General features: G+C 25.1%; 1 protein-coding gene across 2 annotated transcripts in view; it reads left to right on the top strand.

The window, feature by feature from the left end:
• Window positions 1-13,369, top strand: part of LOC145268366 (protein jagged-1b-like) — a 199,711-nt gene that overhangs the window by 136,173 nt on the left and 50,169 nt on the right. For both annotated transcript variants that reach the window (XM_080123913.1, XM_080123912.1), the window contains one exon: window positions 11,995-12,041. In XM_080123913.1, coding sequence (XP_079980039.1) covers window positions 11,995-12,041 — 47 coding nt within the window. The remainder of the gene's footprint in view (window positions 1-11,994; window positions 12,042-13,369) is intronic.

Raw genomic sequence — 13,369 nt, 5'->3', positions numbered from 1 at the left:
TCGAACTGTTCCTTTGAGTGCAATTGCTTGTATTTCTCTTGCACTTGGTTCACCGGGTATATTCACGAGGTAGTTTTTGAAATTCTTTTTTATGAGTTCAGCTGCTCCTATAATTACTGGAATGATAGAGATCTTCCCAAGATTCCAATTTCTTTTCATGTCATAAATATAAGACTTTACTATTTCGTTATCTTTTGCCTTTCAGTTCCGTTTAACCCAACATTGTTAGTATGTATGTATGTGTGAGTGTGGGGGGGTGAGTTTGTGAGTGTGTGTCTGTGTGTGTGTGTGTGTGTGTGTGTGTGTGTGTGTGTGTGTGTGTGTGTGTGTGTGCGTGCTTCAGTCACCATATTGAATTCTTGAATCTTCTTGTTGAAGTCGAACTAGAGGGTTCTGTCGAGTTTGACACTTGAACTAAGCAACATAGAGTTGTTGAGAGTGCTTTGTCCTGGCTAAGAAAAGAGGAAGAGTCTAATTGGCTCTGCCTTTTATCAACTCCGGTAGTGTATTCAACTCGCCTGGAAGATGGTCTCTGATTGGACAAGTCAGAAAAGAAGTTAAATGTTTGCACCAATCAGCGCTGAGCTTAACAATTAAGCACAGATTTAAAATTATAATGACTAATCATTGGAGCCGTGGTGTTTCTGTTGTTGTTGCTGCTGCTGCTGCTGTTTGTTGCCCGGCTGCTACAGATGTGTGCGTTTTCATTTTATCTGCATGTTGAGAACAGAGAGTGGTGTCATCTGTAAAAATATCCATCTCTGACACAATTGCATCATGGAGGTGCTTTCTGAATTCTGTTTTTTTTTTCTATTTTTTTTAATGCCTGTCTAATTCAATATTTATTATTTTTAACGCATCACCGTCATAATATGTGGTTTAACATCCGTTTTACATGCTGGCATGTGTCTGTATACGTGTATAATGATTTTATAAACATTATTAATGCTGAAAGCTCGTAGCCTTTAAAATAGAAAAGGAAAAAAAGTATCATTGTTATTGTCTTTTCAAATTGCTAAAAACATATAAGTAAACAATGTTTATAAAACGTGATCATACTTATTAGTTCGTAACTTAGCTAGTGAATAACTGATTTCTATGCTTTATCTTCGCACAGTCACCCCCTCCCACACCCACCCCTGTTTGTCCCGATTGTAGTTTGATATCCCCTTCCCGTTCCCCATTTGGTGACAGATGGCTTGATTTACCAAAGAGGCAGGTCACCCTTCTAAATTTAAAAGAAGGTGAAAGATAATACAGTGTTAGAGTCTGTTACAACTGGATAAATCAGTTTATATACCACACCATGTTGGTAGAGTGTCTTATACAACGACCGTCTTAATATTAGAGAGAGCCGTGCTTATACTATCTCTGTCTTTGGTGTTGTTGTTGTTGTTGTTGTTGTGTGTGTGTGTGTGTGTGTGTGTGTGTGTGTGTGTGTGTGTGTGTGTGCGTGTGCAAAATTTTATCACCCCCCCCTACATTTCATTTGATAGATATAGTTTTGTTTGTTTTTGTTTTTTGTTTTTTTGTTGTTTTTTTTCTACTAGGATACTCATTGTATGATTTTGTTTTGGATAATAGAGAGTGAATGTAGCTGTAGAGTTTGTTTTTTTCTTTCTGAATAGACTGATCCACCCAGTGCCTAAGTTAGTTAGAGTCAATAAAAGTTGAAATCAACCAACCTTACCCCACCACCTACATTTCGGCCTGATGCCACATTTTGTGTGCAGAATATTCCGCATAAAAAAAAACTGTAACTTGATCTAGTAGTTTTATTGTTCAAGTCCAACGTAAACAAGTTTTTGATGAGCGGTTCCATATAACTTAACAAATTTACCGGATTTCCAATGCTGGCGATTGCTGTGTTGTCCAATTTCTACTGTACACTCTTTAACCCTTATCCTCGAGTGGTCTCTTGGCCTTGATAAGTGGTGCTGCCTATGTAAAAAAAAAGTAGATCAATTTTAGAAAGAAAATTAAATTATAAGCAATAATTTTGTGACTCCATCTTGAAACCAGTTTGAAGGAACAAGGGAGATAACTTCGAATCAGTATTTCAGAAAACTATTCTTAACATGAAAGGAGGGGGCACTGGGCAGGGCTTTGGGATAACTCAAAATTACTTAAAATTTGATTTTCTTTATAAAAATAAAATTATTTGATCAATTTATGAGTTTTTGGCGTACGATATTATCTTCTGTCAAGGGTATGTACGTCATACAGATTTTTACTTTTTTACTTGCTTTTTTATTTATTTTTTCATGAGCGGGTGTTCTGGACAAGTGCCGTCTTTTATGAATAAATAATCACTTTACTGTAATACCAGTAAAATGAAGAAAAGAAAATCTTTTCAACAGCGCGTTTATGTCAAAAGCTTCATCTTTAAAATAAACAAATTTATTCATTAAAAAAAAAACAAAAAAAAAACATTATTGATTTTCGAATTTCTAAAAAAATATTATACGAAAACAAGGTTTATAAAATGTGGCCATCATTCTTTATTAAAAAATGTTTTAATGGATAAATGTACGTGTTTGCAGATTATTTTACGTACGATATTTTCCAAAGATGGAATACTGTTGCCACATCTGGGTAAAAGCTACCTGAAGTACTTATCTTGCCTTGACAGAGTTCAAAATAGACTTTGTAGCCTAGTGGGGAATGCCCTTTTCTCTTCCCTGCACCCTCTTCCTACAGAAGAGACTCTCTGCTCTGTCGTTATTTCATGGCAAGTGCTCGTCTGAGCTCCAATCTATGATCCTCTCCTGACAAACTTTTATGAAAAACACTCGTCTAGCTGAAACCACTATCAATAATTTCCTCTACTCTTTATCTGTGTCTAAACCTAAGCGTAAATTCCATGAACAAAGTTTCTTTCTTAAAATTGCACGTCTGTGGAACTATGTTCCTTTGGTCATCTTCAAGTCCAATGTAAACAAGTTTTTGATGAGCCATCCCCTTAAGTAATCCAATTTACCAAATTTCCACTACTAATGATTACTAAGATATTGCCCCATTGAATACCACACACTCATTAACCCTTACCCTCGAGTGGCCTCTGAGCCTTGCTAAGCGGTGGCTCCTTTGTAAAAAAATAAATTCTTGCCCTAATGTAAAGTCAAAGACCCTCTATTTCAAGTTAATCTCGTCTGAAAGAAATAACGATAACTCCATGATTTCTATAGTTTAATTGCAACGAATTTCCCTGGTGATTACCAGTGGAAAATCCATCCTTATAACTATAACAAAGGTTTTCAGTAATATACAAAAAAAAAAATCTGAATCCCAGTGTGAACCAACTTAAGCACTTGTGCATTATAGTGGATATCAACACGATATAAAAATGAATAAAAGACGCATTGTATGTATATATTGGCTGTTAAAGAATTATAATTATTAGGTTAAATTTATAGACTGCAGTTACCTCCCCTATATCTTGAGAACTCTTCAAAATTAACAAATCCGATAAAACTATAAATTTATAACATTTATTTTTTACTTGTAATTATTTTTCTACTAGATTATTTTTATTTTTATATTTTTTTAATTTTTACTAAGTTTGACATGGCACTTAACAGTGTTTACACTTAAAATATATTTATTTATTTATTTTTAATTCATTTATAATGCACAAGCACTCTAGTTTTTCTCATTCTGCTCCAGTCGACTCACAGGGTACAGAAGAATTGATTTTTTTTTTCTCTTTGTAGCTTTTCTATTGTAGCCGCATCCAATCAAATTAAGTGTATACTTATCACATTCCATGCACAACTAGTTACAGATTTCGGTATTGGTTCAGCTTTTGAACCCTATAAAACCAATTTTTGTCTGCGCAGTTTTACATAAACAGACAGAAAAAGCAGAATAGAAACGAAACGTTGTTTTAAATGAAAAAAAAAATAATGAAACAAAATTTAAAGCAAGAGACTCGCCACATTTTATTTTTATGATAAAGTATTTACTTTTTTGATAAAGAAAAATTAGAAAATAATAAAACAACATTTATAAAAAAAAAATCATGAGAAAGTTAAATATTTTCCTTTTTTTTTTTTTTCAAACAGCACTTTGGAATCTTTATTTATTTATTTTTTAATTTTTTTTTTGAGAAAGTGTCTTTTTGCCATTTTGTAAAATTATGAACATTTTCTTTTGGAGTTAATACAGATAACTGAGAAGAAGAAAGAAAGAGTAGAGAAAGTCGAAGAAAGTTGATCGACAGGGTACAATTCCGCTAATTAATTTACAATTTAATTGATTCATAATTTAACTTGTCCTTTCATTCAACAATTACAAAGAACCTTTTCAGCTACCGATTGCTATGAATAATAAGACTCTAGCTTAAGAGATCATCGTTCAAACTCCTTAACAACATTTATAGATAACATAAATTGGAATAAATACACCGGGTACAATTTTACGATGGTGACAAAATTTCAGAGCACCAGTACATTCCATAGCAATAATATTGCATTATAATGTGATCACTTATGAATAACCAATACGGTAATAAACAGACATTATTACACATCCTTCCATATATATTTAACCATAATAGCACGAAATATTATTACAGTTATTGTCATCCATAAATTTATATAGCCTATTCGTTTCTTCAGGCAGTGATAATTATGGATGTCACATACAGTATTAAACAGGCCTTAATACATATCCTTCCATATTTAAACATACCACATATTGCAATTTCTACCATTTGTACGTTTACATAAACTGTTTATTTTCAGAATGGAAAACAGATTTTAATAAACCGTCACTTAATTACATTTTACATACTTTCCTTCTCATTCGCATACATTCAATATTTGATTTCAATACTTTTATCTTTGAAACAATTTCTGAAATAATTCTATACTGAATACAACAAGATCAAAGTCATTCATTTACACTGTTACCATGAGGTGTGATTCATGCTAGCAAAAAAAAAAAAAAAACTTTTCCGATTTAGCAATATTATCACTGAATTAAATGAGAGGTATGAATACCCCATACTGTTAAATCATTCTTTTATATTCTACCTGGGCAATGCCAGGACTAGAGTCTTGCTAGTTTATTTATGCTAGAAAAAAAAGAAAAAAAAAAGAAAAAAAGAAAAAAATAAATGAGATGTATGGATACCCCATACTGTTAAATCATTCTTTTATATTCCACCTGGGCAATGCCAGGACTAGAGTCTTGCTAGTTTATTTATGCTAGAAAAAAAAGAAAAAAAAAGAAAAAAAAAAAAATTAAATGAGATGTATGGATACCCCATACTGTTAAATCATTCTTTTATATTCTACCTGGGCAATGCCAGGACTAGAGTCTTGCTAGTTTATTTATAAATTGTGACACAATAATTTTGATTATATCAGGTTGACAAGAAAGTTCTTGCGGTTTTTTAACTTTTAACTTCAGATGAACATATCTCGGCTCAAACAAAAAATTATTGATCGAAATAAGCACCATCAGAATCAACACACGTTTGCCAACGCAAAACAAGTATATTTTACCATTAACATAAAAATCTTGCGTTCTGGTGGCGATGAAATTGCTGAAGGCATTTTTGATATTGCTTAAGTTTTTGAAGCATTTCTCATGCAGAAAGTTGTCGAGATGCTTGAAGAAATGGTAATATTATTCCATGTATTATTTGTATTATTCAAACTATTAGTTTAATCTTGCGTGTTATTGTCAAAATGTTTTGGCAAATGTAATCTCCGGCCTTGTTTTTTTTTTTTTTTTTTTTTTTTTTTACATAGGCATCACCACATTATCAAGGCCCAGAGGCCACTCAAGGATAAGGGTCAAAGAGTGTACAGTAGAAATTGGTCAATATAGTAATCATTAGTAATGAAAATTTGTTAAATTTGATAACTTATATAGAACGGCTCATCAAGAACTTATTTACGTTAGACTTGAACACAACCATATTGTAGTCAGCCGGAAAGCAGGAAAACGGAAGACAATTCCACAGGCGTGCAGTTCTAAGAAAGAAGCTTTGTTCATGGAATCTACGTTTAGGTTTAGGCACAGATAAAGAGTGGGGGAAATTATTGATAGTGTTTACAGCTAGACGAGTGTTTCTTGTGAAAGTTTGGCGAGGGGGGACCATAGATTGAAGCTCAGTTGAACACTTTCCATGAAAATAACGATACATCAGAGACAAACTCGCAACATCTCTTCTGTGAGATAGAGGTTGCAAGGAGGAGAAAAGGACATCTCCTACGAGGCTATCTTGGTGAACTTGGGAATCTTTCTCTTAAACTTAGGAATCTGAACCAAATTTTGAATGGAGTCTTTTATTTAATCCATGCAGGGTAGCTTATTCTTGTGACATGGAAAAGGAAATCATCTACCCTTCTGGGAGGAAATAAAATTCCTAGATCAAACAGATAGCTGGAGTGTAAGATGCCTGAAAAAGTAGCCCATATGTTGTGACCTCCTAAATATAGAATTTAATACAAAATGGGAACGATTAATTAAAAATAAAATATCAGATTTCCGTTATATACATAGAGAATAAATGACAAAAAACTATATTCCAAAATTCATGATGCTGACCAACTTATGATTTATTCCTTCAATTCAGTTAACTTATACAATTCTTGACAGTATCTGTTTCGTAGCGCAAAATCAATCACTTAATTATTATATCAATCAGTGAATCTATTTTGCCCTTAACTCATCAGAAGAAATAGCAACAATCAATCCGTCAAAAGGAAATGAAGTGTGATTTGACATGATTAAAATCCGAAAATTGGAAGAGAAGCTGCAAATACCATTTTTTATTTTTCCGTTACGCCATTTTAAATTCAAAATGGCGTAATGGAAAAATATTAAAGGTATTAACTCCTTAATGTAGGTGATATTAATTAATGCTGAAATTGCCCACGAGAACTTGTTGTATAACAGATAACGTGTTAAGTAATAAACAGTTCTAATTTCTTCTTGGGTTCGAAAGTTCAATTCCAGGTGTGGGCGATATTACAAATACAATTGAAAATTACGTAACACTTCTGCCCGGTCATGGCTGATGTAACAAGAACATGCTACCCTTGTGGATTAAATAAAAGGTTCCGATGGAAATTCCACAACAATTTCTGAATTCGACATGATACATCTGAAGAAGGTCGGAGGTTACATCAGCAGAAACGTTGTGTAAATATAGCATCCAAAGTGAGAGCAGTAGTCTAGATAATATAAATAGTATAAATTAGCAATCATCATCTAAAAAATTGCAAAATATAACTGTGACGTGGTTGTTACATTGTAACACGGACATGACATTGTGTATAAAGAAACAAACAAAAAGAAATTTAACACAAGTTTTTTTTTTCTGTTGAAAGAAAAAGGTATTTGTTAACGGTCATTTCAACACAAAGCCTCTAACATGTATTTTCAAAGCCAACAAAATATGGTCGCATTCCTGCTTTTTCCTCTCCGGGTCAATTAACAGCTTATTAGTTTGCAGATATAACCATCTATTATGTTTGTAATCCATTTAATAATTCATGGTTGTCCAACAATCTTACAAAGGTTTGGAGTATTGACGAGTCCTGCATTTGTTCAGTGAATTTCACACTGACCTGCACTATCTCTCCTCATCTTTTTTCCTTCCTTTTTTTCTCTCTGTCTCTCTCTTACGTCCTCTGATACCGATGTCTATATATCTATTAATTTCTGTGACATCACGCAAGCGCTATGGCTTGGCCATTTGCATATGTGTCAATGGACGAAATTATTAAAAAATTATTTAAAAAAAATTATAAAATTATTATAAAATTATTAAAAAACGATGATAAACTTATTATAAAATTATATAATTATTAAAAAATTATCATAAAATTATTATATAATTCTTATAAAATTATCATAAAATTATTATAAAATTCTTATAAAATTATTCAAACAATTATCATAAAATTATTAGAAAATTATTAGAAAATTATCATGAAATTTTTTAAAAATTATTAAAAAAAATTTTTTTAATTATCATAAAATTATTAGTAAAATTATCATAAAATTATTAAAAAAAATTATCATAAAATTATTAAAAAATTATCATAAAATTATTAAAAAATTATCATAAAATTATTAAAAAATATCATAAAATTATTAAAAAATTATCATAAAATTATTATAAAATTATTATATAATTATTATACAATTATTAACAATTATTAAAAAAATTATTAAAAAATTGTTATAAAATTATTTAAAAAATTATTAAAGAATTATTATAAAGTTATTAAAATATTATCATAAGATCATTAAAAAATTATCATAAAATTCTAAAAATTATCATAAAATTTTTAGAAAATTATTATGTAATTATTATAAAATTATTAAAAATTATCAAAAAGTTATAAAAATTATTATAAAATTATTAAACAATTATTTTTTAAAAAAATTTTAAAAGTATTAAAAATTATTACAAAATTATTAAAAAATTATCATAAAATAATTAAAAAATTATTATGAAATTACTATATAATTATCAAAAATCTGTCATAAAATTATTCTATAATTATAAAATTATGAAAAAGTATTTTTAAAAATTATTAAAAATTATTATAAACTTATTAAGAAAATTATTATAAAATTATTTAAAAATTATCATAAAATTATTAAAAAATTATCATAAAATTATCATATAATTATTATAAAATTATCTTAAAATTATCATAAAATTATTATATTATTAGTATAAAATTATTAAACATTATTTAAAAAATAATAAAAAATTATTATAAAATTATTAAAAAACCACCATAAAATTTTTAAAAAATTATTTAAAAAATGTTATGATAATTTTTTAATAATTTTATTATAATATTTAATAATATTATGATAATTTTTAATAATGTCATAATAATTTTTCGTAAGATTATTAAAAAAATATCATAAAATTATTAAAAAATTATCATAAACTTTTTATTATTCATTTTTTAATAAATTTCAATTAATATTTTTTCATATTATTATTAATATTTTTTAATTAATTTAAATTAATTAATTATCATAAAATTGTGATTATTATATAATTATTATAAAATTATTGAAAAATTATTAAAAATTATTATAAAATTATTGAAAAATTATTATAAAATTGTTTCAAAAATATTAAACATCTATTAAAAAATTATTAAAGACTTATCATAAAATAATTATATAATTCTTATAAAATTATTAAAATAATCAAAAACATTACTATAAATTATAATAAAATTATAAAAAAAATTATTATAAAATTATTTTAAAAAATTATCAAAAAGTTATTACAAATTATTAAAAAATTATTATAAAATTATTAAAAAAATTATCATAAAATCATAAAAATTATAATAAAATTATTATATAATTATTATATAATTAATACAAAATTATCATTAAATTATTATAAAATTATTATATAATTATTAAAAAATTATTAAAAATTATCAAAAAAATTATTACAAATTATTATTACCTTATCAAAAAATTATTATAAAAATATTAAAAAATTACTAAAAAACAATTTTTTTAATTACTATAAAATTATTAAAAAATTATCATAAAATTATTCTAAAATTATTATGAAATTATTTAAAAAATTATTATAAAATAATTAAAAAATATTATTTATGAAAAAATATTTTAAAAAATAATTTTATAAATTATTAAAAATTAATTATAAAATATTAAAAAATTATCATAAAAATATTTAAAAATTATCATAAAGTTATTAAAAAATTATTATAAAATCATTTTAAAAATTACTAAAAATTTATTACAAAATTATTTAAAAAATTATTATAATATTATTAAAAAATTATCATAAAATTATTAAAAAATTATAAAATTATTATATAATTATCATAAAAATATAAAAAAATAAATTAAAAAATTATTATAAAATTATTAAAAAATTATAATAAGATCAATAAAAAAATTATCATGAAATTATTAAAAATTATCATAACATTTTAATAAAATTATTATGTAATTATTATTATAAAATTATTAATAATTATTATAAAATTATTTCAAAAATTGTTTAAAAAGTTTTATGATAATTTGTTAATAATTTTATGATGATTTTTTATAATATGATAAATTTTAATGAATTCATAGTTATTTTTCGTAATATTATTAAAACATTATCATAAAATAATTAAAAAATTATCGTAAAGTTTTATAAAAATTTTATGTAATTATTACAAAATTATTAAAAAATAATTAAAAATTATTATAAAATGATTGAAACATTGTTATAAAAAAATTTTTAAAAGTATTAATATACTATTAAGTTATAGAATTATTAAAAAATTATCATAAAATAATTAAAAATTTATCATAAAATTATTATATAATCATTATATAATAATTAAAAAATAATTTAAAAAATTGTAAATAAATTATTGTAAAATTATTAAAAAATTATTAAAAAAATTATTATAAAATTATAAAAAAATTATCATAAAATTATTAAAAAATGATCATAAAATTATTATAAAATTATTATATAATTATTATAAAATTATCATAAAACTATTTGAAAATTATATAATTATTTTAAAATGATTAAAAATTATAAAAAAAAATGTTACAAATTATTATTAAATTATTAAAAATTATTAAAAAATTATTAGAAAATGACTAAAACAAATCTTTTAACTTAATATTAAAATATTAAAACATTATCATAAAATTATTATAAAATTATTAAAAAAATCATCATAAAATTATTTAAATATCATTTCAAAAATTATTAAAACATAATTATAGAATTATTAAAAAATTATCATAAAATTATTAAAAAAATATCATGAAGTTATTAAAAAATTATTATGAAGTTATTAAAGAATTATTATAAAATTATTTAAAACATTATTAAAAAGCTTATTAAAATATTATTAAGAAATAATCATCAATTATTAAAAAATTGGTATAAAATTATAAAAAATTTAATAAAATTATCATATAATGATTATATAATTATTATAAAATTATAAAATTATTTTTAAATTATTATTACATTGTTATATAATTATTAAAAAAATTATTAAAAACATTTTTTTTAATTAATATAAAATTATTAAAAAAATTATCATAAAATTATTAAAGCATTATCATAAAATTATTATAAAATTATTTTTAAAAATTATTTGAAAAATTATTTAAAAAATCATTATAAAATTATTAAAACATTATCATAAAATTATTAAAAAATTATCATAAAATTATTCACAAATTATTTTAAAAATTATTAAAAAATTATTATAAAATGATTAAAAATTATCATATTATTTTAAAGGTTATTATAGAATTATTTAAAATTATTCAAACAATTATTAAAATATTATTATGAAATAATTAAAAAATTATCATAAAATTATTAAAAGAATTATCATATTATTATGAAATTATCATAACATTATTATAAAATTATATGATTATTATAAAATTATTTTAAAAAATTATTATAAAATTATAAAAAATTTGTTATAAAATTATTTAAAAATTATCAAAAAATTATTATAAAATTATTTAAAAATTATTAAAAAAAATTATCATACAATTATTTAAAGATTATTATAAGATTATTAAAAAATTATTAAAAAAATTTTTTTAATTATTATAAACTAATAAAAAGATTATCATAAAATTATTTTAAAAGTTATTATAGAATTAGTTAAAATTATTCAAAAAATTATTAAAAAATTATAATGAAATTATTAAAAAATTATCATAAAATTATTAAAAAAATATCATAAAATTATTAAAAAAATTATCATAATATTATTATGAAATTATCATAAAATTATTATAAAATTATTATAAAATTATTATATGATTATTATAAAATTATTAAAAATTATTATAAAATTATTAAAAAATTATTATAAAATTATTTAAAAATTATTAAAAAATTATGATAAAATGATTAAAAAATTATCATAAAACTATTACTCATCCTTAGAATTCTAAAGTGAAAGTTTTACTGTTTTACAGATATCAAAGATTGCGTTGGGCAGTGTGAGAATGGAGCCACCTGTTTGGTAAGTTTTTTTTTTTTTTTCTTTCATTGGAATGTTTATTTTATTAACTGTATACGGCATACCAGAAAACTACTCACACCTGAGAGTATCCTGTCGCTCTACAAAGCTACCTTTGGAGTACGCATGGAGTATTGTTGCCACATCTGGGCAGGTACATCTACCACTAGTCTCTTAAATAGGGTCTAAAAAAGAGCTTCCAATCTAATATGTCCCGCATTGTTACATAGGCTCCAACCCCTGTCCCATCGCTGCAATGTTGCATCCCTATGCCTGTTTTACAAGTATTTTAATAGAAATGTGCTCTGATGAACTCATTGCATTTGTGCCCCCTCAACGTACATATCCTCTACAAACCTGCTTAGCAACAAAATCGCACCCCTTCACTGTTAAGATCTCTAAATGCCAGAAAGCTTTCTACTCTAATAGCTTCTTCCCTTGAACAAATTTTAGAATCCCCTTCCTGCTACCTGCTTTCCTGACTATACCAATATGCAGAAGCTCAAATGTAACGTAAACCAACATCTTGTTAATCTTTCTTAGTCATGGCCTCAAATAGTAGGCCTTATGTCCAAGTGGCGATATGCCTTGTTTGGGTTGAATGTGAGTAAAAAAAAAAAATTGGATCGCTTACATGGTTGCAACAATGCAGCTTAATTACTGCGAATACCTTTACTTGACAGGAGCAAAAATTACATTAAATATTACCGGATGTGAATAAAAAGATTAATATTAGCTGATACAATATCACTATCCGACATAGGGGCATCAATAATGTAACAGTAATGCCTGGTCAAATGCCATCATGATGAACAAATATATTCTTTACTACTCCTCAAGAAGGCAGCGGCGCTGGTGGTGGCGCTGGTGGCGGCGGACGCGGTAGTGGTGATGGTGGTGTATTTTCTTGAAGCATCGAATGAGGTTGAGGCTGTTGGTATCCAAATTTAGGGTTAGTTGTAGAGTTAAAAGAGGGTTATTTTGTCTTATCTTCTTCCCAAAGCATTTTGCATTATTTATCTCAATTAACCAGACAAAAATCCCAGTTATATAACCCTTAAAACGCTATTTGGTTAGACATGTGCCTGGAAACCGGTGATCATTTTATGAAAGTAAGTTTGTTTGTTTTGTGTTTTTTTCTTGGGAGGGGAGGTTACCTGATTAGTGGTAGAGTTAATCAACAAGTTATATTTTAGGCAGATGTATGGAATGACTTCATGATCCATAAACATGTATTTCCCTTATTTCTGAGATATATTAAAGAATTTCCCATCTCATTATCATCATATTCTTTACATGCTGGCTTTTAGAAATTGACTCCCAAACTAACC

Source organism: Euprymna scolopes, chromosome 43, assembly GCF_053919585.1.
Source record: "Euprymna scolopes isolate OS-2025 chromosome 43, ASM5391958v1, whole genome shotgun sequence".
Classification (NCBI taxonomy): domain Eukaryota; kingdom Metazoa; phylum Mollusca; class Cephalopoda; order Sepiida; family Sepiolidae; genus Euprymna; species Euprymna scolopes.
This window is presented reverse-complemented; position numbering and strand designations above follow the sequence as displayed.